The sequence below is a fragment of the Pseudorca crassidens genome, chromosome 19 (assembly GCF_039906515.1).
Source record: "Pseudorca crassidens isolate mPseCra1 chromosome 19, mPseCra1.hap1, whole genome shotgun sequence".
Classification (NCBI taxonomy): domain Eukaryota; kingdom Metazoa; phylum Chordata; class Mammalia; order Artiodactyla; family Delphinidae; genus Pseudorca; species Pseudorca crassidens.
Window position 1 is genome coordinate 15,730,654 of NC_090314.1, and position 26,426 is coordinate 15,757,079.

The following is a 26,426-nucleotide window of genomic DNA, read 5'->3' on the forward strand; positions in this document are numbered from 1 at the left end:
CACACACACATCCAGTTTTCATGCTGGCAGGCAGCCTCCCCTCCATACACTTCCAGTCCTTTTCCTTTCAGCACCCAGTTATGTGTTTAGGGAATGTTAACTGATTTTTTAAAATCAATCTCAATATAAGCCAAAGATAGACAACTGGAAAGATAAACCCGTAGGGGTGGGGGGTGGGAAGAAGAATAACATACTATTTGTATTCTAGCCTAAGGAAGTAACTTTTAGGGTCTTTACCATTTTAGATAAGCTATTCTACCACCCCCCCTCCAACAGTACCTAATTTGAGAGTTCTGTATAAATAGATCCACTTAGAACGGGAGATGGATAGAAGATAGCTAGCTCTTGCAAGGTGGATAAAAACATCAAAGACTAATGGGGAAAAAGACTTATGTCCTGCTAGTTTCAGAGAAACATTAGTGACGTCTTAACCCTGCTTTTCTTAGAATCTTAGCATTGAGAAATAGAAACTAATAGTTGAGGGGAGGGGAATAGGTGGTGTATGTGAAGCTGGGACAGAAAAAAGAAACTCTAAAAATAAATTCCAACCAAACTCTACAAATCATAATTTTCAATGGCGACATCCCACATGAGGAGGTTCCTAAAGCAAAGGCCAGAAAGTAAACAAGATGATTCCATTACAGCCTCTCAGGACGCGCTGAAGAGAAAGTTAAAAAGAAGAAACTATTTCTCATCCGTGAGACAGAGAAGCAGGACCTATGACCAACATAAATGGTACTGTCTTCAAGCTAAGATAAATACCCACAAGAGCCCCAGATGGGAAACCTGGAGACAGACAAGTCAAATTTAATAAGCAGATCCTAAAGAGTTAAAAGGTGAGAATTTGAAAGGTATGTCATTCACAAAGTCAAGAGGGTGTAAGTCAGAAACTACCAGATAAACTGTTAACAAAGAACAGTGTATAATTCTGATTTTTTATAAAAAAGCATATTAAGTATCTTTAAAAGACAGTCTTTAATCATTTTTTCAATCACACACTTTACAATAATTCCAGGAAGAATTGGAATTATTCTTTGCAAGAAGCAACTGTCATGAACAGCATTCTAAAAACTCCCTTTAGTCTCAGATTAAATTTCAAACCATCATTCGAAAGCCTGACACACACAATCAGCGTGCATCCTCACGTGGCAGCCTTACCCACTCCCGAGCTCCCATTCTGTTGCTGGGGCCTGCTGGCTGGTGGACTGGCTGCTGAGACTGGAGGAGGAACTGCTGGCTGCTGTCCTTGTCCTGGTGATCAAAAGAGAAAGACCATTTTAGTGCAAGTAATTTGGGTTAAGAGACTTAAACTTAAGTAGAAGAAATACTCTGAGAAAGTGTAAATTTGTGATTTTGTCAAAGACTCTTGTGGGTTGGAATTCATGCTGGGGCACTCAACTGCATGCAGTGAATGTGCTAGGGGTTCACACTTATGTTTTCATTACCTAAAAGGTTGGCTCCATTTACCTCTCACCTGCTTATAATTGATAGCTTTGCGTTTTAATGAGGTTCTCCCCTAAAGCCTTGCCCACTTCTCCCACCTGAACCTGAAGTAAAGTCACTGAGCTGAATCTGTGACATTACCACTATTTCCATAGCAACAAATCGATGTTATCAACAGAACTGTGTTCACGGCAGGATCTATCAGAAGAAAAAGCTGGGTGGTAACAAAAACCTAAAAGCAGTTCAATTGTCTCTGAAGTGCTCCTGCTTCAAAGGGAAAGAAGACATTCAGAAAGGATTCTACCCTTTCCTTCCCAAACAAAGCAACCTTATTTTGCAACTGACAGTTGGTGGAAAATAAGAGTTGAAAGCGCCTTCGGTACTGTGAAGGCTAGTGAACTGTCACAGCAGGAGAGATGAGGATGGAGTTCAGAAGCAGCTGTGGCGGGGAGACAGTAAGATTAAAAGGAAAAGGAGGGGAAACGAACATGTCTCTCAAGCATAAAATAAGAAATGCCACACCATCAGAGTATTTATTTGCCCCCACCCCTTCTACAAATGTTTATGAAACTGAAGAATGTTAAAATTGCAAAAATACACTTAATTTTAAAAAAATCATAGATTTATGGAATTTGATGTTGCCTTTGTGATTGGCACTAAAAGTAGAAGTCAACCCAATCCGGGCTGCTCACTAAGAGTGCTTGCAGCACACAAGTGCAGCTCAAAACATATCCTAGAGAGCCCTTAGAACAGACATGGTGAGCAGCCCTGGAAAAGCTCCCTGCCTGCCGCCTTGCCTCTGCTTCTTCCACCACTGAGTTTATTCCTGCTGGGTTTTCCAAGGCCCTAACTCACATGGGCACACTGCACACTGATTTCCTTTCCTCCTGCCAAAGTTACTCTTAACTGGTACAACTAAATGGGAGTTAACAGTGCCTTTAAAGAGTAAAATTAATTTAGCATCAAATTAAAAGAGTTAAACATAACTGATTATTTAGTTCTTCCTACAGAGAGAAAAACTGAGAGGCCTCATTTACAGGGAAAAAAGAGCCAAGGTTACTGACAATGAATTTTTGTGTTTACGTTTTAGCTTTTCCATTACCTCTGAATTTACAGAGTGTCATATGAGATTGCTTGGGAGGACTGTTCTCCTTTGACAATGTGTCTCATGAAGGAACATTCTGAAATTCTACAGTGAACCTTTTTTTAAATCAGTAGGGAAAAGATGAGTTGCTCAGTAAACAGTATTGAGGCCAAGTGGTTGGAAAAAAATTAATCTGTAATTTTTTTTTTTTTTTTTGGCTGCGTTGGGTCTTCATTGCTGCGCACAGGCTTTCTCTAGTTGCAGCAAGCGGGGGCTACTCCTTGTTGCAGTGCGGTGGCTTCTCATTGCGGTGGTTTCTCTCTTTTTTTTTTTTTTTTGCGGTACGCGGGCCTCTCACTGTTGTGGCCTTTCCCGTTGCGGAGCACAGGCTCTGGACACGCAGGCTCAGCGGCCATGGCTCACGGGGCCAGCTGCTCCGCGGCATGTGGGATCTTCCCGGACCGGGGCACGAACCCGTATCCCCTGCATCGGCAGGCAGACTCTCAACCAGTGCGCCACCAGGGAACCCCGGGTGGCTTCTCTTGTTGCGGAGCACAGGCTCTCTAGGAGCATGGGCTTCAGTAGTTGCAGCACAGGGGCTCAGCAGTTGAGGCACACAGGCCCTAGAGGGCGTGGGCTTCAGTAGTTGTGGCACATGGGCTCAGTAGTTGTGGCTCCCGGGCTCAGGAGTTGTGGTTCGCAGGCTCTAGAGCACAGGCTCAGCAGCTGTGGCGCACGGGCCTAGCTGCTCCACAGCATGTGGGATCTTCCCTGAACAGGGCTCAAACCCGTGTCCCCTGCATTGGCAGGCGGATTCTTCACCACTGTGCCACCAGGGAAGTCCCTTAATCTGTATTTTTACCTGCTTCATGAAATTTTATTCAAATGAACCAAAAGATTTAAACATTCAAAGATAGAACCATGAAGATACACAAATCCCTGCTATACTCCACCCTAGTTCCTCCCCCTCCCACTGTCTCAAACACATCTACACTCTCAAGTCCCTTCCTCCTCTCCACGCCCGCTTCTCCAAGTATCTTGCTGAACAGGACATGGTCACAGGATCTTGCTGATCTCTTACATTCATTTCCATCAAAATGTAACTAACCTTTATGAGGTATCTATAGTAGAACGGTGGTTACCAGGGACTGGTGGGAGTGGGGAGCGACTGTTTAATGGGTACAGAGTTTCAGTTTGGGGTGATGAAAGAGCTCTGGAGGTGGATGGCGGTGGCGGTTGCACAACAATGACTGTACTGAACATCACTGAACGATACAACACTTAAAAAATGACTAAGATGTCAATTTTATGTTATGTGTATTTTACCACAATTTTTTAAAATGTAACTTATCTATTTACCTATTGCAAGGTCAATATTTTTAAACATTTTAACATATGGATTAAAATTAATGCTATAATTTCTTTTTAGTAGTACATAATATAATGGTATAGTTTTATAATCATTGGATTCTTAGAGTCAATGAAAATAGTATATTTAACAAGACTCCAATTAGGCCCTGTAATAGACATGTTCATAATAGCTACAATTTTCTGAATGCTTACTATGCACCAGGTACAAGGTTAAGTGCATTATTCCATTTACTCTTTAGCTCTCTATATAAAATATATATAGATAGCATTACTGTACTCATTTAACAGATGAAAAAAAGTGGGTTTAAGAGGTCAAGGAACTTGCCCAGAGTCACACAGGAAGAGATAGAACCTAATCTCGAACCCAGGTTTGTCTGACTAGATCTATTCAAATTCACCACCATCCAGTTAATTTTTAATCCTAAGCAACCAATTCTGGAAGCCAGAACTCTAATGATATAAAACATAACTAATAACCACAATATCTGGTAGTTAGGAAAAGCTACTAATCCATTTATTAGAGCAATCCCTAATTCCTGCTTTGGACCACATTTGTAAATCTGGCACAAGAGACAGGAGACATTCCCAAGCCAAATGGATGGCAAGAACGTTGGTGCATTCTAAATAGCAACAAGTGCCCTTCAATTTAATGCACTGCAATACAACCAATGACCGGAAGACGTAAAAGACATCAGTACACAACTAAATAATCATCTTCCTGAGAATTAAAATTATACCCCAAAGCAGTAATACAGATATTCAACTTCTGATAATCTTCAGTTTTATGTCACCTGCAAACCAAATCATTCCAATAAGGTGGATCAAGGTCATAATTCTTAGACCTTTTCGCTGTATGCTAGCTTCCTATCGCCGGCTCTGACCCGGGAGGGATATAGGATATTTAAAAGCAGACTCCAGCTCCTCAAGTTACTTGCACTCACACCTATCACTTTTATTATCATTATAATAGTAAGTGAGCCACCAGCTAAGAAAAATCAGCCAACAGACAACAGAGTATACAGAGTAACAAAAAACTCAATTTCTACCAACAATTACTTTCTTAACAACCACCACGAAGAATTTAAGGAAGAGTCAATCCAATAATTACAATTTCTTATTGGCAGAAAATGGACAGAGTTAGGCTGAAAAAAATTCCAGCTAGTATCTTTCAATAATAAGTGATACTAATAGCTAAGCAACAAGTTAAGAAATTTAAGTCTAAGTATAATACTGTGGTTAGAAATAGTGTACGTTCATAGAACTAATATACATACTGATTAAAAAATATATAATGGTAAATGTGGGAGATTTAAAGCCATCCAACCCAATACTGTATGAAAAATGAACTGTGTTTGAAATTTTACTTGTCACATTTTGAAAATTCTGTAAGTATCTTTACTTAATGTGGTACTAGTACCATGAGACAATTTCAATGCACATTTTGGAATTCCTCTGCCTATTTCTGGGCTGGGTCTAGTGAGTCAGGTCATCTGATACGTCACAGGTCTGGGTTAGGTGCTAGGAGGATACAAATCTAACTTTAGTTCTCTATCCACTAATAACAGTCCCCTTGCTTTCCAATAGACAATTAGAAACCATTTCTGTCAAATACACCCATAAGGTAGTAGTCACTATGACAAAACTACTTTCATGATGGCCCAAGTAACAATGTTGTTATTGATCCGGTTACAATGAAATTCAATAGCAAATACTCCTTAACAGCAAAATTCTGTCTCATCCCTCTACACTTTAACAGACCCTGAAGAAAGGGAAGAGCCAGAGGAACTGGGTATTGAGACAAAGGAGTGTTTTCCATAGTTGTATAGTTCTGACCTCAAGTGGTAAGCATCTTTTAACCCTTTCATCCCATCTTTACCTCAAATACTTTTGCCCCTGAAAGGCAAAACGTCCAAAGCAACCATTCAATTAAATACAACATAAAAAATGTAAGAAATCTGGCCAAAGGTGCTAAGCTGAGCATAATCATCTCTCCCTCACCCCTACGGCATCCGAAGATTTCATAGAGATGCTAAGTATCACTTTGTCTTGACTCTCCTTCCTAAAAGCTGAGAATAAGATAACCAACGTGCTCATTTTAACAAAGTTTTACTAATGCAAAACAATTGTGATGTTCCAATTTAATATTTTAGAATTCTACCTGAATAGCCTCCAGCTTTCCCTTTCCAATTTAAAACACCAAATTATTATGTTTGGTGTAGGTAAAAATTAAATCTAGAATGTTTCATTTCTGGAAGAAGCATGGTGATGACCTACTCCAAAACCTTCCCACTTCTAAAAATCAGAGAGCAACAAGAAGAATGAGTACCCGTCCCATAAACAAACATCCCACATACAGACTGCATCTTTAGTGAAACTAGGGGAAAAAGACAAATTCAAAGTATGTGAAAGTGAAGCCCAAAACACCACAAATCAAGACATCACAACTGTAAGAGAGAAGCAGCATGGATGATTTAAATACAAACAATGAAACTGCACAAGTACTAGAATAAAACATGGGTGAATACCTTTATAGCTCAGTGAGGAAGACCTTTCTAACTATGGCTCAAAACCCCAAAGTCATAAAAAAAACAGAAGAACTGGAAAATTCAACTTCATAAAAACAAAAGTAAACTGCTGCATAGCAAAAAAAACCCATAAGCAAAGTCAGAAAGACGTTGTAATTCATATCAGAGACAAAGGACTAATTCCTCTATTTTTTCTTAAAGAACTCTCTTAAAAATTGAGAAGAAAAAGATACACAACCCACAAGAAAAATGGACAACACAACAGTTCACAGAGAATAAAAAGCCCTTAAATATTTAAAAGGATGCTAACCTTGCTCAGAATACAAATTAAACACTACATTGAGATGCGAGTTTTCATCTATCAGATTGGTAAAAAAAATCAAAAGATTAGCAACATACTCTGTTGGCATAGCTGTGAAGAAACCAGTATTTTCACATACTGCTGGAATGCAAAATGATACTATGCTATGGAGGGAACCCAAGCATATCTACCTACCACAAAGGCATTTATCCATTGATCCAACAATCTCACCTCTGGCAATCAAATCCCCTCTGACCATGTACCTGCATATGTATAAAGCTATCTGCTGCAGCACTGTTTTAATAGCCAGAGTATGGAAACACCCAAGTGCCCATCAATAAAGGGCTGCTTAAACTATGGAATAGTCACACAACAGAACACTCTATACTGTTAAAAAAATAAATAAAAATAAGGAAGATCTCTAAGTATATTTATGAAAATATCTCTAGGCCGAAATTTTTAAAAAACACAACAGGATAAAAAAAAGAGACAGGATAGTGTACATAGTATCCTGCCTTTGGTGTAAGCAAAGTGGATTATGAATGAAAATATATAATTTATGTATTTGGTTATATTTTCATTAAGAACCACCTGAAGGGGGAATTCCCTGGTGGTCCAGTGGTTAGGACTCCAGGCTTCCACTGTAGGGGGCCCAGGTTCAATCCCTGGTCGGGGAACTAAGATCCTGCAGCTGCATGGCATGGCCACAAAACAAACAAACAAACAAACAAACAAAACAAAAAACCACCTGAAGGGACTTTCCCGGTGGCACAGTGGTTAAGAATCCACCTGCCAATTCAGGGGACATGGGTTCGAGCCCTGGTCTGGGAAGATCCCATATGCCATGGAGCAACTAAGCCCATGCGCCACAACTACTGAGCCTGCACTCTAGAGCCCACAAGCCACAACTACTGAGCCCGTGTGTCACAAGTACTGAAGCCTACGTGCCTAGAGCTTGTGCTCCGCAACAAGAGAAGCCACTGCAATGAGAAGCCCGCGTACCGCAACAAAGAGTAGCCCCTGCTCGCCACAACTAGAGAAAGCCTGCGCACAGCAATGAAGACCCAACACAGCCAAAAGTAAAAAAAAAAAATTAATTAAAAAAAAAAGATGTGGTCTATATATACAATGGAAAGCAAAAGCTTCATTCTTTGAAAAGGTCCATAAAATTGATAAACCCCTAGTCAGACTTATCAGGAAAAAAAAGACACAAATCACCAATATCAGGTCTAAAAGAGGCGACATCACCACAGTTTCTACAGACGCTGAAAGGATAATAAGGGACTATATTTATTTTATCCAATCTAATAGTTTCTGTCTTTTAATTGGAACATTTATTCTATTTACTTTGATATAGGCCAATAAATTCAACAACTTAAATAACGTGGTCAGATTTCTTGCAACACACAATCAATGTGAATGACTATGTATCTGTTACAGAAACTGCATTTGTAGTTTAAAGCCGTTCCATAAAAAAATATATCTGTATCAGCGCCAGATGGTTTCACTGGTAAACTCTACGGAATATTTAAGGAAGAATTAATACCAATTCCACATAAACTCTTGCATAAAATTTAAGAGGGAACACTTTCTAACTCATTCTCTGAGGCCAGGATTACTATGATACCAAAATTAGACAAGGTATGACAAAATTACAGACCAATACCCCTCATAATATAGATGTAAAAATTCTAAACAGGGCTTCCCTGGTGGCGCAGTGCTTGGGAGTTTGCCTGCTAATGCAGGGGACATGGGTTCAAGCCCTGGTCTGGGAGGATCCCACATGCCGCGGAGCAACTGGGCCCGTGAGCCACAACTACTGAGCCTGCACATCTGGAGCCTGTGCTCCGTAACAAGAGAGGCCGCGATAGTGAGAGGCCCGTGCACCGCGATGAAGAGTGGCCCGCGCACCGCGATGAAGAGTGGCCCCCGCTTGCCACAACTAGAGAAAGTCCTCGCACAGAAACGAAGACCCAACACAGCAAAAATAAATAAATAAACTCCTACCCCCAACATCTTCTTTAAAAAAAAAAAAAAAATTCTAAACAAAATCACGTCAAGTGGATTTGCTTGATTTAGCAAATCAAATCCAACAATACATAAAAAGTAGAAAGAGATCATGACATAATACGTACCCCAGAAATCATAGATTGGTTTAGCATTCAAAAATTAATGAATGTAATTAACCAATGAAAAAAGAAAAACGATATGATCATCAACAGACACAGAAAAAAATTTGACAAAATTCACCTTTTATTCCTGATAAAAACTCTCAGCAACCGAGGAATAGAAGTAAAGTTCCTCATAGTGATAAAAAGAATCGATGAAAAACCTACAGCTAACATAATATAATACTTAAAGGAACAAGACGTAATAGTTAAAGGAACAAGACAAAAATGACCAGTAAGGGTTAATATTTTTTCTTATGTATTGGCCATTTGTTTTCCTTCTACTGTGAAGTGTTTCTTCTCATCCAATGCCTGCTTTCCTACTGGAGAATTTTTCCTTGAAAAAAATAGTATCAATAATAATAATAATAAATATAAAAAAATTTTCCCTTGTAAAAAATTTAGTAAATATTAAAGACTAACACTTTGTCAGACTTATCTTTTGTAACTATTTTATCCTAGTTTATGTTTGCACACCTTTCTATTTCTAACATGCAAAATTTTAAATTTTAATGTAATCAAATATTGTGAATTATTCCAATCCATTTATAGAGCCCCATTCTCTTTTATTTCTTTAAAATATTTATTTTATTTTTATTTATTTATTTTGGCTGTGCCAGGTCTTAGTTGCGGCATGCAGGATCTTCATTGCGGCATGTGGACTCCTTAGTTGCAGCATGGGGATGCCTTAGTTGCGGCATGCATGTGAGATCTAGTTCCCCGCCCAGGGATCGAACCTGGGCCCCCGGCATTGGGAGCGCAGAGTCTTACCAGCTGCACCACCAGTGAAGCCCCCCATTCTCTTTATTTATTTATTTTTTTAAAATTATTTTTGGCTGCATTGGGTCTTCATTGCTGCGTGCGGGCTTCTCATTGCAGTGGCTTCTCTTGTTGCGGAGCACGGGCTCTAGGCGCGCGGGCTTCAGTAGTTGTGGCTCATGGGCTCTAGAGTGCAGGCTCAGTAGTTGTGAAGCACGGGCTTAGTTGCTCCACGGCATGTGGGATGTTGCTGGACCAGGGATCGAACCCGTGTTCCCTGAATTGGCAGGTGGATTCTTAACCACTGCACCACCAGGGAGGTCCCTAGTTTTATTTTTAATGGTTTCATTTTTTAACTTTTTAAACAAATCTGGAATTTATCTTGGTGAACAATGAGGCTCTAATTTTTTTTTTTTTTGGCCGTGCCGCACGGCTTGTGGGATCCTAGTTCCCAGACCAGAGATTGAACCCGGGCCCTCAGCAGTGAGAGCATGGATTCCTAACCACTGGACCACCAGGTAATTCCCTCTAATTTTATGTTTATTTGACTTGATGGAGGGGCAGACAAGCCTTCTCGAGTCAGTGATTTGATGATTCTTTGACTTTTTTTCTAAACTATTATTGTCTCTCTTGTTTAAAGTAATTAAAATTTGCTGATTTCATTGGGCTTTCCTATATATTTTCACAAGAAAATAAAAGTTATTATCAAGAGATAATCACTGTTGAAAGGATTCTGGAAAGACAGCAGAGTAGGAAGCACCAGGAATCTATCTCTCAACCTAGACTACAACTGCCCTGGCAGAATTCGTCTGTTGTAACTACTTTGAATTCAGAAGTCTATAGAAGGCTTGCAACTTCAAAGGAAGGCTTGGTTGGTGAATTTCCACCAATACCAGCCCTTAGCACAGTAACAGCTACCCATTCCCCACCCCTCAGCCATGTGGCACACAGCAGTGGACCTGTTCCTGGAGCAGCCTGCACACAGTTTCTGGAACTGAGGTGGGCAGAAAGGACCCTGTCCTCCATATACTGGGGATCTGTGCTGTGAATGCTGCTTCTGATCACAGAGGTGCAAAGAGACAGTGACCACTGCGGTTGCTTCCTCCAGTGTTGCAAGCCCTAAGCCCTCTGATGCAGTGCCTTCCAGGGATTTAAAGGGCTGGCACTCTTTCTTCCCATTTCATTTTTCTCTTCTTCCCCTTTTGGGAGGCCGACATTAAAGACTAAGATATTCAAAATAACTGCTAGAGGGGCTGGAGGTCGAACTAATTACCAATGATTCAATCAATCATGCCCAAGTAAGGAAGCCTCCATAAAAACCCCAAAGGGCAGGATTTGGGGAGCCACTGTTGGTGAACACATGAAGGTCCAAGGCAGATGGCACACCCTGAGGGCATGGAAGCTCTGCACCCCTTTCCCCATACCTCGCCTTATGCCTGCCCTTCTACCTCACTGTTCCTGAGTTATAGCCTTTGTAATAAACCGGTAATCTAGTAAGTAAATTGTTTCTCTGAGTTCTGTGAGCCACTCTAGCAAATCACTCTAATTGAACCTGAGGAGGGAGTTGTAGGAAGCTACAATTTACAGCTAGCTGGTCAGAAGCACAGATAACAACCTGGACTTACTTTTTTATTTTTTTTTAATTTTATTTATTTATTTTTGGCTGCATTGGGTCTTTGTTGCTGCACGCGGGCTTTCTCTAGCTGCGGTGCACAGGGGCTACTCTTCGCTGCGGTGCGCGGGCTTCTCATTGCGGTGGCTTCTCTTGTTGTGGAGCACGGGCTCTAGAGACGTAGACTTCAGTAGTTGCGGAGTGTGGGCTCAGTAGTTGTGGCTTGTGGGCTCTAGAGCACAGGCTCAGCAGTTGTGGCGCACGGGCTTAGTTGCACCGCGGCATGTGGGATCTTCCCGGACCAGGGCTCGATCCTGTGTCCCCTGCATTGACAGGTGGATTCTTAACTACTGCGCCACCAGGGAAGTCCCAGCCTGGACTCTGGACTGAAGGGGAGCGGGTGTGAGGGGTGGAGGCAGTCCAGTGGAACTGAGCCCTTACCCTGTGAAATCTGAGGCTAACTCCAGGTAGCTAGTGTCAGAACTAAATTGAATTGTAGGAGACCCAGCTGGTGTCCACAGAGAACTGGAGAATCGCTTATCAGGGGGAAGAAAAAAAACCCCATACATCTGGTCACAGAAGAGCCAGAAGTATGTACGACTGTTGTGTGTAGAGAAAAACAGAGGAGAGGTTTTCCTTTACAGAGTCCTACCATCATTTCTTCAGTATTGAAAAAAAAGAAAAACAATGAAAGAATAACCTGGTCACTAGACTCCCAAATCACTAGTTTTAGTAAGAGTAACAAATCAAACTATATCAAAAGGAAGAATTCCAAATCTATGAAGAGGTATTCAACTGAGTGCTACAACCTGTAAAAAACATTTTACCTTCATTATAGGGCACTGGATTGCCAATCTTTAATCCAACTTCTTCACCTGATTTCAAAACTTCTAACTCCATCAAAATAATCACTCTCCTACAAAGGCAAACAAATAGAAACATGTTAGAAAAAATAAACTCAGAAGACCTTCAAACGACAAGCTACTTAAAAAGCTTCCCCCAATAATCACTGTGATAAAACTATTTCCCTTTGTCAATTGTTTTTCATTACTGAATAACTTGAGAAACATATGATATCAATTCCTACATAAACATTTCCCTTAATCTTTCATTGTATCATTATCAAGGGCTTTTATGATTGCAGGGTTTTCATTTCCCAGCTAGTTCCTTAATTAAAATGCAGTGTCCTTACTACATACTGTATCTTCAAGGAGCAAATGATGTGGTAAGAATTTAGATTACTAAACCCAAGAATATGTGGCACAAGAGATGATCTGTTTTCAGAAACGTATACTTTGCTGAACAATTACCTTTTCCCAGTGAAAACCATGACTACAGATATTTTTTAATTGTGATTACTATTAACTAAGAACTTCCAATTCTTTGTCCATCTTTAATTCTGATTAAAATCTTTCAATAACTTCTCAAGGACCTTTGGCCAAAAGTTAAAAGCCTTTTCACACAGCCTACAAGGCTCTGTAAGGTCTGGCCTCGCACTAACCTCTCCAGCTCATCTCGCGCCGTTTCCCCGTGGTGCTCTGCTCTCCACCATCTGTTTCCTTCCAGCTCTTGGTGTACATTCCGCTCTCTCCTGCCACAAGGCCTCTGTACACGCCGCTTTCTGATTGTGATGGTCTCTCATTCTGCCTCATCTAATATTCAGACGCTTCCTTAATCTTTGGTTTAGATCAGTTTTCTGTTATACTCCTTTCTACAGCCATCACTTCTTTCCTCCAGGTCACTTCTCTCAGGTTTAATTAATACATATTGGCATATAATTATTAATATTTGGGTTAATTATGGTCATTATTTGATTATTTACTCACATATGATATATTTTAGTTGTATATTCATTATTTATTATCTATTTCTCTTACTAAACTGCACTTTCAGTAATGGCAGGTACCCTCCAGCGTCTACTGTAGCAACTGGGCCACAGTCGTTGCTCAACACGTGCTTGAACAAGAATGTCACAATGACGCTCGTACTTTAAAGAGGACTGCAATATGAAGGAATCTGAGGGGGACACAACTGGAGGCAGGGGGAACAACAGAAGGAAGAACTGACGGGGCCTGAATTAGCACAGTTGAGACGGACATTAAATACAGTAGATGGGAAATTCAATTCCCTGGTAGTCCAGTGGTTAGGACTCCATGCTTCCACTGGAGGGAGGACAGGTTTGATTCCTAGTCAGGGAACTAAGAACCTGCATGCCGCACAGTGCAGCCAAAAGGAAAAAAAAAAAGAGTAGATGGTCTGGAGCAATTATTTAAGCAATAATAGGCCCAACCTCATTGTGATGGATTCTTTAAATAGTCTGACTGCTGTAGTTTGGATTTTCACATGCAATTGATCAATTTGTGCTACCTTTATCAAGCTTTTGTAACAAGGTTATATTACTTCAATAAAATAAGCTTGAAACTATCTGTTTCTGAATATTACATACAGATTCACTATAAAAACTCTGATAGATATTTAGTGGTATTTTAACTACCTTCCAAAAGTATCCAAATTTTGGATAACATAGAAAAATGGAAGGCTTATTATCATTTAGCATTACCTTAATACCAAAACCTAAGAAAAAACCCACTAAAAAAACCCACTAATTTTATTTTGTAATATACATACGTCCTAACTGAAATATCAGCAAGAAGAATCCAGCGACATATCAGAAGAATACACCAATATCAACTTACAGAAAACACAGATGACAAGGACACATTACAACTTTATAAAGATACAACCAGCAAAATCCAGACTACGGGAAACCGTGCATGAGGATGAAGTACAAATGACCTGGTTTCTTCAACAAACAAACACTAAGGGAGGAAAAAAGATATGCAGGAGGAACCTAGATTCATAGAGACTTAAAAGAACTATCAACCTACTGCAGTGAGAACTTTACTTTGGATTCTGATACAGACAAATTAATTACACACACACACAAATAGTTGGAAACTGAACAGTGACAGAATATTTGATATTTTAGGTGTAAAAATGGAATTTTTAAAAAAGAATTACTACCTTTTAAAGATATATACTAAAATATTTGTGGAGGAAATATATCCGAGATTTGCTTCGAAATCATAGAGGAGGGTAGATGTGGAAGGCATTTAGATAAAACAAGATTGGATATCAAGTGATAATCTGAAGATGGATAACAGGATATATAGGGATTCACATACCATATTCTTGAATGGACTTAGTATCAAATGCTATGTAAATTTACTGCAGTTCTTTGTATTCCGACAGGACTTTTGTTTTTTTTTTTTTGATACTTGAAAGAATATGGAAGAAGAATAATAAGTACGGAAGAATAAATATAGAAAAACTACCAGGTGGGCTTCCCTGGTGGTGCAGTGGTTAAGAACCTGCCTGCCAATCAATGCAGGGGACACACGTTCGCGCCCTGGTGTGGGAAGATCCCACATGCCGCGGAGCAACTAAGCCCGTGCACCACAACTACTGAGCCTGCGTTCTAGAACCCGCGAGCCACAACTACTTAGCCTGCATGCTGCAACTACCGTGCGCCTAGAGCCCGTGCTCCACAACAAGAGAAGCCACCACAATGAGAAACCTGAGCACCACAACTAAGAGTAGCCTCCACTCGCCGCAACTAGAGAAAGCCTGCGCACAGCAACAAAGACCCAACACAGCCAAAAATAAACTAAAAAAAGAAAAAAAAAAGAAAGTAAAACTACGAAGAAAATTTGGGGGGAGAAAAAAGTAAAGGAAGACATCGTCTGTAAGTTACTAAAATATTCTACAGATGATACTTTACCTGGAAACACTATGGCAGATGTAATTATCTGTGTTGATGAAGATGTGGAGAAACTGGAACCCTCATACATTGCTAGAGGGAATGTAAATTACTGTAGCCACTCTGGAAAATAGTCTGGCAGTTCCTCAAAAATTTAATCGTAAAGTTACCATTTGACACACAATTCAACTCCTAGATATATATAAAATAAACGGAAACGTGTCCACACAAAAACTTGTACACAAACGTCTACAGCATTATTCATAATAGCGAAAAGGTGGAAACAACCCTAACGTCCAAACAACTAGATAAACAAAATGTGACATATCTATACAATGGAATACTATTTGGCCATAAAAAGGAACGACGTACTGACATGTGGTACAACATGAACCTTGAAAATATCATGCTTAGTAAGAGGCCAGCCACAAGGGACCACATATTATATGACTTCACTTATAAGAAATGTCCAGAATAAGCAAATCCTATAAAGACAGAAAGCAGATTAGTGGTTGTCTAGGGCTGGGGAGGATAGGGAGTTTGGGGGTGATATCTAAAGGGTATAGGGTTTATTTGGAGGGCAATAAAATATTCTAAAATTAATTGTGGTAATGGCTGCACAACTCTGAATATAGTAAAAACTATTTTACACTTTAAATAGATGAACTGTGTGGTATATGGACTATATCTCAAGATGTCACCAAAAAAAAAAGAAAGAAAAAACAAACTCTGGCACTGACACAAGACTAGACAAGCAGATCAAAGGAAAAGATGGCAAACAGAACAGAGTCAGATAAATGGAATACTAGTCTCTCTTTACCTCTTTTTGTCACCAACCATCAACTCTCCACATAGCTATCAAAATAATCTCTTGGAAACTTTAAAAAACTTAAATCAAATTGTACCAATACCCCCCTGCTCGAAAGCCTATAGCTTCCCATCACACTTAGAATAAAATAAGCTCCTTACTTCCATGGAAGCTTGGAAGCTTCCACTTCCAAGCTCCTTAAGTCTTCCATGATATGGACTAACCATTTGGGAAAAATTAAGCTAAATTCCTCCTTCGTACCCTATATCAAAGTAAACCTCATATCAAATCACTACATTGTACACCTGAAACTAATACAATACTCTCAATCAACTATACTTCAATAAAAAACAAAAATCAAAACCTTAAATAACTTAAAATAATCCCACTGCTTTTAAAACTAAAAAAAAAAAAACCTCAGATGAACCAAAATCTATTTTAAAAAATCCACAGAATGTCTGAAGAACTAAGAAGTATTTTTAAATAACCCAGTCAGGAAGCTTCCTAAGCAAAATACAAAATTCAGAAGCCATAAAGAAAAAAATGGACAAAATTGACTAAACTTCTAAAAAATTCTTTAATTCCACATCACAAGACACCATAAACAGTCTATAAAGGTAGACTACAAGGTCTAATAAAGAATTAGCGGACAAAGAATTGATCTCCCTGATTTACAAAGCGCATCCTCCACATCTCCCTGAACACACACACGCAAAGGACAAAGTATATCATCAAAAGCTCTTCAGAGAAGAAGTAGGAAGAGTAAGTATATGAAAAGACACTTGACCTCACTAACAGGGGAATTTATTATTTTATATATCTATTGTTTTCCTTATATAATACAGAAATTTAAGTTAAAATAATGATGACTGGCAACTATTTTTTTAAAATCAGTAATATCTGCTATGTTGACAAGGTTAAGGGGAAACAAGTATTTTTCCCCCTAAAAACAGGTTTATTGAACACATACCATAAAATTTATCCTTTAAAAGTATAATTCAGTGGTTTTTAGTATATTTACAGAATTGTGCAAGCATCACCACCACCTGACTTCAGAACATTTCTACCGCCCCAAAAAAGAAACCCTGTGCTCCACGGCGGTCACTCTCCATTCCCCCACCACTGGAAACCACGAATCTCATTTCTGTCTGTGTATTTGCCTATTCAGAAACAGGTACTCTTACACAAGGCTCATGAGTATGTTAATTGGTATACTTTCTACAACAGACGTCCTTTGATCCCCACAACTCCTAAGAAATAACAGCATGAGCATGTAAAGATAAATGTACAAGGATGACTGCTAAAGCCCTGTTGGGAATAAACCTAAATGACCATCAAACCTAACTGACCAGGGTTTCCCTGGTGGCGCAGTGGGACATGGGTTCAAGCCCTGGTCTGGGAAGATCCCACATGCCGCGGAGCAACTAGGCCCGTGAGCCACAACTACTGAGCCTATGTGTCTGGAGCCTGTGCTCCACTACAAGAGAGGCCGCGACAGTGAGAGGCCCGCGCACCGTGATGAAGAGTGGCCCCCGCTCGCCGCAACTAGAGAAAGCCCACGCACAGAATCAAAGACCCAACACAGCCAAAATAAATAAATAAATTAAATAAATTAAAAAAAACCTAACTGACCATGAAGGTAAGGAATAAACCTGGTCGTACACACACAGGTTCTCAGCAGAGGCAGGAAGGAACACATGGCATGTAGCCATGCTGAGGCGGTGAAATAAGGCAAAGCTCACAGGAGTGGAACTCCACCCTAGACTGCAGTGAATGGAGCTCGAGGTTTAGTATTCAACCACAGCAAAGCTCTCCACCCTCCCCTATACCATGCCCTAGAGGAGAGAAAAGTGGCTAGAAAGCACCACTCAAGCACTCCAAGGTAGCCTGAAGTGGAAGATAACAGGTCCCAAGTGGGAAGGTTGGCAAGGGGATGTACCTAGACTAGACTATGTCAGAGCAAATGAAGTCTGGACAGAACTGTCCACATTAAGCATGAACAAGATAAAAAGAAATAACATAGCAACAATGTAACACACAACAGTGTATAAAAATAAAAGGAACAGAAGAGGCAGAGACAATTAACAATCCCATCTAGAGGAAAGCATAAGCCAAGAAAGGGAATACTTCGCAAGTGTGGTGTACAAAATAAGACTAAGAATTCAATAAAAGTCAAAAGATGAGATGAAACAAGAGATTGAGAAGAAAAGGGCGCTTGAAAAGTTAAGGAAAAAACAGAACAAAAGCAGTATCATTATACATCTAATACTTAAACTATAAACATCAAGGAACAGAACAGAGAAAGCTAAAAACTGAACTATAATATATAATATGTTGGAAAATCTTAAATGAATCCAATGCATGCATTAGAAAAAAGACTAGAGCAAACTGGAGACATACATGGAGAACAAAGTTATCCTGGAACTCAAATGAAACAGAAACATAAGTAAAAACTGGAACTCAAATGAAACAGAAAAGATCATTAAGGAATAACAGAACAATCTCATCAAAAAGAAAGAGCTAACTCCTAACTGCAGACTGAAAGGGCACCATGCACCGGCGGGGGAAAAAAAAAGGAAACCACTGACATTTGAGACATAGCCTGGTTAAGTTACTGAACTTGAAACATAAAGAATTCTTCCATCTAATCCACAGAATCCATTCAAGTTTCATAAGTTGTCTTAATGATATGCTTAATAGCAATAGGATCCAGTTCAGGATCACTTGTTGTATTTAATTATATCTCTTTAGACTCCATGAATCTGGAAGGACTTTTACTTTTATGCTTGAAATTTGAAAATCAGTTATTTTATAGAATGTCCCTCAATTTACCTGAGGCTTCCTCATGATTAGATACAGATTATGCATCTTTGGCAAGAATATAATAGTACTGATGCAATGTTCTTCCCACTGTATCCTACCAGGTAATACATGACTTCTGTTTGTCCCATTACTGGTAATGTTAACGTCAATCATTGGAATAAGGTGCTGTCTGCCAGCTTTCTCCACTGTAAAGTTGCTTCTTTTCCTTTTACAATTAATAATTATGCTCTGGGGAGGTACTTTTACCCTATAAATAACTTGTTCCTCCATCAAATTTTTACCACTTGTTTCAGCATCTGTGGTAGGCTAAATGACCACCCCCAACCAAAAGATATTCAAGTCCTAATCCCTGGAACCTATGAATGTTACCTTATATAGCAAAAAGGGACTTTGCAGATGTGATTAAACTAAGGATTGAAGTGGCAATTTTATCCCAGATTATCCGATGGGCCTTAAAAGCAACCACATATCCTTCTAAGAAGGAGGCAGAGGCAGACCTGGCATAGACAGAGAAGATGTAATGTGACCATGGAAGAAGGGATTGGAGTGATGCAGCCGTAAGCCAAGGAATGCTAGCAACCACCAGAAGCTGGAAGAGGCAAGGAATGGATTCTCCCAGAGATCTCCCAGAAGGAGCCGGGCCCTGCCGACACCGTGATCTCAGTCCGGTGAAACTGACTTCAACTTCTAACTTCCAGGGAAAATAATTTCTGTTGTTCTAAACCACCAAATTTGCAGTAATTTGTTACGGCAGCCACAGGAAACTTATATAGCACCTATTAATGTTTCCTGCCTGAATTAATACTATGACGGTTGCCAAATGGTGATTTTCTAATCCCATCAATCCATTTACATTTTTAGATGGCATTCTATTGTAAGAAAAAGCTTTCTGTTCCCCCCCCCGTATTCATTTATTCAGTATGGACTTATGAATTCTTATTTTATTCAGTAGGTTGCAGTCTGTTACTATTTATTTATTTACTTATTTACTTTTAATTATTTAATTAATTAATTATTTATTTGGCTGCGCAGCGTCTTAGTTGTGGCAGGCGGGATCTTCGTTGCCGCGTGAAGGATCTTCGTTCCGGCATGAGGATCTTTCAGTTGCAGCATGCGGCATCTAGTTCCCTGACCAGGGATCGAACCCAGGCCCCCTGCATTGGGAGTGCAAAGTCTTAACCAGTGGACCACTGGGGAGTCCCTATTTTTATTTCGACTTTTAAATTGCCCTAGATTTGGCAAATATGACTCTGCTAGCCAACGAAAAACGTCATATTTCAGCAGTGGTTAATCAGGTGTGAATAACAGTTCTGTTCACCACTGTATCTCTAGCATGTAGCATCTTGTAGGTACTTAGCATACTCTGTCGGCTGAAGAAAGTGTTTACTATGAAAGATTCAAGACCGCAAAAAGGGCAGTGTTACATAATTAATTATATCTTCTTTTGCCCTAATAAGTGATCCCATTTCATTAAAAGATACTTAAAAAGAGACTCCTAAAATCAGTGCTGCTGAAGAGATTAGAAATGAGATTTCTGAATTCGGCTTTAATTTCCTGCTGTGAAATTTCCAGTTCAGTTCCATATTTTTCTCCTTTTGGTGCCACATTTTAGTTGCCTGAGTTCAGAACTCAATAGTTGTAAATTCTTAGCTGAAAGCTTTTCGACTTCTAATTGAATTTTGGCATCCAATGAACTTGTCTGTTCAAAAATTAGTCCCAATATACAACACAATAGAACAGAAAAAAAGATACCACATACCTTCCATCTTTCAGAGTGTTCACAATAAATCGGTTAATCTGGCAAATACAGTTGCTAGACAATCGTTCTTCCTCAACAAGAGGGTTCAACTGTGTTGCCAACATGAAAGCTGAAAAGCACAGAGATTACTTCAGTCTCTAAAACATTTCAGTCATGACAACCTAAAAGCTGATCACACCTGTACCATTAAAGAAAAACAATGCCTTAAATATTAAAACTACTCAGATTCTGCATAGTGAAAAACAGTATTAATTTGCTGTGCATTAAACAGCTGCTGCTACTCTGAAATTAAGTATTTCTTAAAGTGCCCCAAATCATCTTTTCCATCATTCAGGTTTCATGACAAAGACTAAAAAATCTTTTCTAGGTCCTTCACCTTGTGACTAGAGACAGTAAGTATATACTCTGCAAATTCTCTCCTTTCTCCCTGTAAAGCTTCCAGCACAGAAATAAAACCCCAAAAAGACAAGTATAGGACAGCTAACCAATCATATTCACTAAATGTCAATATCATCCTAAGGGAAATTAATCAAAGAAAGCACAGAGCACCAGTTAGACAAAATTAAGCCAAGTGGCAGCTTTCCACTCGACCCAGTCTATTGTTAGAATGCTCTCTGCCAGCTGCAATTCTGTCCTTCCGAAGGCAGAGCCAAGCCAATGGAGACTTCTGGAATGCTCCAATTACTGCAATCAAAGTCTTGGCTGCGCTTTTATTATTTAAATATAAATTCCTAGATTTATACATCATACGTACAAGACAGAGTATTCAATCCATCACTCATAAGCAGTCGATAACGGGGTGGATTATTCCCTGTAGCAATGGGACGGATGTTCTAGGAGAGAAAACATGATTCATTAGCCAGGCTGTCTGCTCAGTCCCCAGGGATCAGTAAACTTAAGTGGCAGGAGAGTGCATTCGCCATTAGTTCAACACAACTGAGAACTGCTTGCCCACTCTCGACACCTAAATCCAAGTAAAAGAAAATTGGATTTGATGATTCTCCCACCAACCTCTCTCTACTAACATTATTAAACATAACATAAACGAGAATAAAATAGGTTGCCAATACTCTTCTATTCTCTCTCCCTTAACTCAAACTTGATTGAAAATTAATTTAAAAAAACATACAATAAGGCACCTAATATATGTATGGTACTATGTAGGAAACATGATAAAAATACAAAATGGAAGAAAAAATCCTTGCCCTGAAGAGGCTTATAACTGGGGTGGAGGCGGAGGCAGAGAGACATAGCAGAGGTGTGCACATAATGACAAGACATTTATTCCAGCTTAAAGGAAATCAGAGGCAGCTTTCTGAAGAAAATGAAATACGGAAACAGTCTTAAGATGACTGGCAGGGAGGGACTTCCCTGGTGGCACAGTGGTTAAGAATCTGCCTGCCAATGCAGCGGACACGGGTTCAAGCGCTGGTCCGGCAGGATCCCACATGCTGGGAAGCGACTAAGCCCGTGCGCCACAACTACTGAGTCTGCGCTCTAGGGCCCACAAGCCACAACTATTGAGCCTGTGTGCCACAACTACTGAAGCCCACACGCCTAGAGCCCATGCTCTGCAACAAGAGAAGCCACCGCAATGAGAAGCCCGTGCACTGCAACTAGAGAAAGCCCGCAGGCAGCAACGAAGACCCACCGCAGCCAAAAGTTAATAAAATTTTAAAAAATAAAATAAAATAATGAAACTGGGAATGTTTGCCTTTAAAAAAAAGAAAAAAAGATGACTGGCAGGGAGTTTGGGAGTAACAGGGAGACAGACCATCAGGCTTACTGACTCACAATCTGCAAGTATGATCCAGGATTCCGCTCCTATTGATTTGTAAAATTCTCACTAAAATTTGAGAACCCCTTAAATGAATGATAGGGTTAATGAAGAATTTTAAGCAGACAAGTTCCTGTCAGGTAGATCTCTCCAGAGGCCACATGTAAGGCAGATCTGAGCAAGAAAAACCCCAGGGCAGAAAGACAACCAAGGAGGCAGAAGTACTGATGTGCAGCGCTACAGTATCCACCAACTGTGGAAAGAACAGAAAGGCCAAGCCTCAAATGTGAACCTCCAAAGGTCAAACTCTGGCTGATGCAACGTTAAAAGTAAAGCCTGGTTCCTCTCTCAGAGTTACAACACGGACTGGACTATTTTTGTGATGATGAAGAGAACTTTGTCAAGTGGACACACTTCCTGAAGTGGACTGTATGTCCTCTATCAAATGTAATTTATAATTATATGTAAGTTTAAAAAACGTTTGACATAAAAATATGTAGGTACTCACAATGACTTGGAGAATGGGTTTTATGCCTGTAACTCCCTGTTGCATTATGGCCTGAAAAAGTAAAAACAGATGCTTATGAGACAGGCACTCAAATCATGATTAAAACTTGACATATTTTTAATTTGGTGTCTGGAATAAACCACAGATGACATTATTAAAAGACCCTTTTCAGAGCTTATCATTTGAAAATCTACTTTAAGTTTTATCACTCTGGACAAATCATAAAATCGTAAAAGTGGGATTCATACTTACCAACAAGGATACTACATCTAAAAAGCTGGCATCGCGTATGTACTCATTATTCATAATAGCACATTTATTTTCCTACACTGCCCATTAATAGGGAATCAAACAAGTAAGTACAGCAAATCCTTAAAACAGAATATTATGCAGCCTTAAGAAGATATTTCTAGGGACTTCCCTGGTGGTGCAGTGGTTAAGAATCCACCTGCCAATGCAGCGGACACGGGTTTGAGCCCTGGTCCAGGAAGATTCCACACGCTGCGGAGCATCTAAGGCTGCAAGCCACAACTACTGAGCCTGCACGCCACAACAACTGAAGCCCACGTGCTACAACTACTGAAGCCCGTGCGCCTAGAGCCCATGCTCCGCAACAAGAGAAGAAGAGAAGCCACTGCAATGAGAAGCCCGTGCACCGCAATGAAGAGTAGCCCCAGCTCGCCCCAACTAGAGAAAGCCTGCACGCAGCAACAAAGACCCAACGCAGCCCAGAAAAGAAAAAAAAGACGTTTCTATACCACTGGTTGCCTCTTGTGAGAGGAATTGGGTGCTGCGGGACATGTGTGGGAGGCAGACCTTGCACTACATCCTCTTTTATACTTTTTGAATGTTAAATCTCACGACTCTATTAGCAATTATAAAAATAATTTCTAACGAAAGCAAAATAACTATTAATCAGGCTTTTAGTTCGTTTTTAAAAAGGCATCATTTAAAGGTAACCATCAGAAAAACTAGCTAGCTAAAACTCGTTGTCTGACGTCTGCTTTTGCCCATGCTGAAATAAGTGATACCAGACTAGCTCTTCCAACCATAAACTAAAAACTGGACAAAAATATAAAAACTGTTTTCAAATACCAGGCAACAGGTAGAACAAGACTGTGATCCCTGAAAGGAAAACAAATGAGTTTCTGCAGAGAGGCACTTTTGGACCATAGCACAGGGAAGGGAACGCAAAAAGAATACAGCAGTCCTGCTGAGCACAGATCAGTTTGGGGAGGTGCGTTATCTGGACTTCCTGGATGCAGAGTACCCGACAGGAGGGAGCTACATAGAGAAAGAGCTTCAATAACCTATACAGGGGTTCCCTTGAGTTTTTGGCTGAATTCTAAGTTGTGCATACACAGGATGAGGTGCCATAGACCAGGTAAGATTAGAGAGATACAAGCTGAAAAATTACTGGCGCTCACCCAGGCTAGAATACATTTGAGTTCCAATTAGCCATTTGAGTGGAGAGAACTCAATAAACACCTGGTGCATTCAGTAGAAACCCCAGAAAGGCCATGCTTTAGAAATAGACTAAACTATCCCCAAAGTAAAAGCTACTCTAGACCCACTACAGTCTCAAAGGGCTCAGCTGATCTGCAAGTAAGTTAACAGTCTGCCAGAACAACTCAATATTCTCTATACACATAATCTAGACACTGAACAACGTATTGTTCATAATGTCCGTTGCCATCTGGGGTCCCAAGACCTTTTCAGAGGGTACATAAATTGAAAACTATTTTCATCATAATAAACAAGCTTTTGTCCTTCTCACTCTCATTCATTCAATACAATGAAAAACTGGCTGAAGGACTAATAAAACTATACTATTACCACTTATGAATGTCTACTGGATGAAAAATCAGTAATAGAAATCACAGCAGTTCCACTTTCTAATAATAAAGCAACTTGTTGAATTAAAGAACAAGATACATCATGAAGACTGAGTTAATATCTCTTCCGCAGAATTCTACTTTTGCCTTATGAATGGATGAATAGATAGACGTGGCTGGACTGGCTGCTTTGCTTGTGTTCATCTCCTATCAGTACCAACTAATCATCTAGTAAGATCTTCTTTCATGTGAATGCTTGACGACAAACACAGACTATGCTGAAATATTCCAAGTGTTGAATCACTTACAAAACTCATGGTTTATCCTGAAACAGCTGTGTTGACATTTGCACTGATGGTGCAAAGCAGTGGTAGGTAAAACTACTGGTGCCTTAGCCGAGTTACTATAGTAGTAGTCACTGTATTCTTCACTGCCCTGAACACACTGGGGAGGGGAGTTTCACTAAAAAAAAGAAGAAAAGAAAAGAAAAGAAACTTGAAGAAATAAAATTATTACATTAAATCGTAACCTTGAGGACAAAAAAATTTTAATATTCTATGCAACCATACAGAAAGTATGCCAAAGTGCTTCTGCTGAAGTATGGCTGCGGCCTTGAGGAAAAGCACTGCTACAACTGTTCGAGCTGCAAGTTGAACCGGCCGTTTTTTCCTCACGGAACGTCATTTTAACTTGAAAGGGCAAACGACAAACTGTGGTTATTCAGACTTGGGAATTTAGTGGATATCTTCTCAAAAATAAAGTGAGACAATTAACTGTATTTGTTGCCAATGATAAAAGAGTTTTCTAATGAAAATCAGGACTTTTGAAAACCTGTATTCACCAGCTTCCTAATACTTACTGACTTTTCTTAATTAAATCAGTAATGATGTTAATAAGCATGAATTTTTGTCATATAACAAAATATATCAACATTTGGAAGATCTGTAAAATGCAATGAACCGATATTTTCCAAATGACCGAAACATGGCGTTACAGATAATGCATAGGTAGAAGATCTATTCAAAATGGAAGACCGGCCAAATCTACATTCCAACTAACGTTTAAGAAACTACCATTTGTTGAGTTTTGATACAGTGTTAAAGGAAACCTGATTTTCTATTCAAAACACTTCTGACACCAAATGTGTGGGTTTTCCACATGAAACAATTCTCTGCAGACACCAACTGGGCGTCTCACAAGTCAACTTAATTTTGACACTAACTACCCAGAATTAGAGTAGACCCCACAGGTTAAGGGCTCAGTCCCACAAGACTGTCCAAGTGCCCACTTCATACACTAATCTCAAGTAGTGGGTCCCCAGGTGACCCAGTTTACACTTGTTTGACTTGGCTACAAATTGTGGGGACTTCCTGGGAGTCCCTCACAGAACTCAGGGAAACACTTTACTTAGTATTACTGGTATATTATAAGAGATAGTTAAAAGGATACAAATGAAAATCAGATGGAGAGGCACATAAGACAAGGTCTGGATGCCCAAGCACAGGAGATTCTGTTCCTGTGGAGTCTGGGGGTGTGCCCCCTCCCAGCATGGAGATGTGTTCACCAAACTAGAAGCCCTCTGCATTTTGTTGTTTAGGGATTTTTCTGAAGGCCCCATTACATAGGCATGATTGATTAAATTGTTGGCTATTGGTGATTAGCTCAATCTCCAGCCTCTATCCTGTGGGGTGAGGTGTAGAGCAGAAAGTTCCAACCCTTTAATCACATGATTGGTTCCTGGCAATCAACCCCTATCCTGAAGCTACCCTGGAGCCCACCAAGAGTTACCTCATTAAACCTCAGGTATGGCTGAAAGGGGCTTATCGTAAATAACAAAAAAAGCTCCTCCCACCCTATCACTCAGGAAATCCCACGGGTTTCAGGAGTTCTGTG

At 39.9% G+C, this 26,426-nt stretch overlaps 1 protein-coding gene across 2 annotated transcripts in view; it reads right to left on the bottom strand.

The window, feature by feature from the left end:
- The window catches only part of RPA1 (replication protein A1), a 53,348-nt gene that overhangs the window by 17,000 nt on the left and 9,922 nt on the right, over nucleotides 1-26,426 (bottom strand). The window contains exons 2-6 of one of the 2 annotated variants that reach the window (XM_067714813.1): nucleotides 22,699-22,749; nucleotides 21,168-21,246; nucleotides 20,414-20,522; nucleotides 12,091-12,179; nucleotides 1,159-1,251 (exon numbers count right to left, since the gene is read on the bottom strand). In XM_067714813.1, the coding sequence (XP_067570914.1) occupies nucleotides 1,159-1,251; nucleotides 12,091-12,179; nucleotides 20,414-20,522; nucleotides 21,168-21,246; nucleotides 22,699-22,749 (421 nt within the window). The remainder of the gene's footprint in view (nucleotides 1-1,158; nucleotides 1,252-12,090; nucleotides 12,180-20,413; nucleotides 20,523-21,167; nucleotides 21,247-22,698; nucleotides 22,750-26,426) is intronic. The other variant, XM_067714814.1, reaches the window with a different exon arrangement.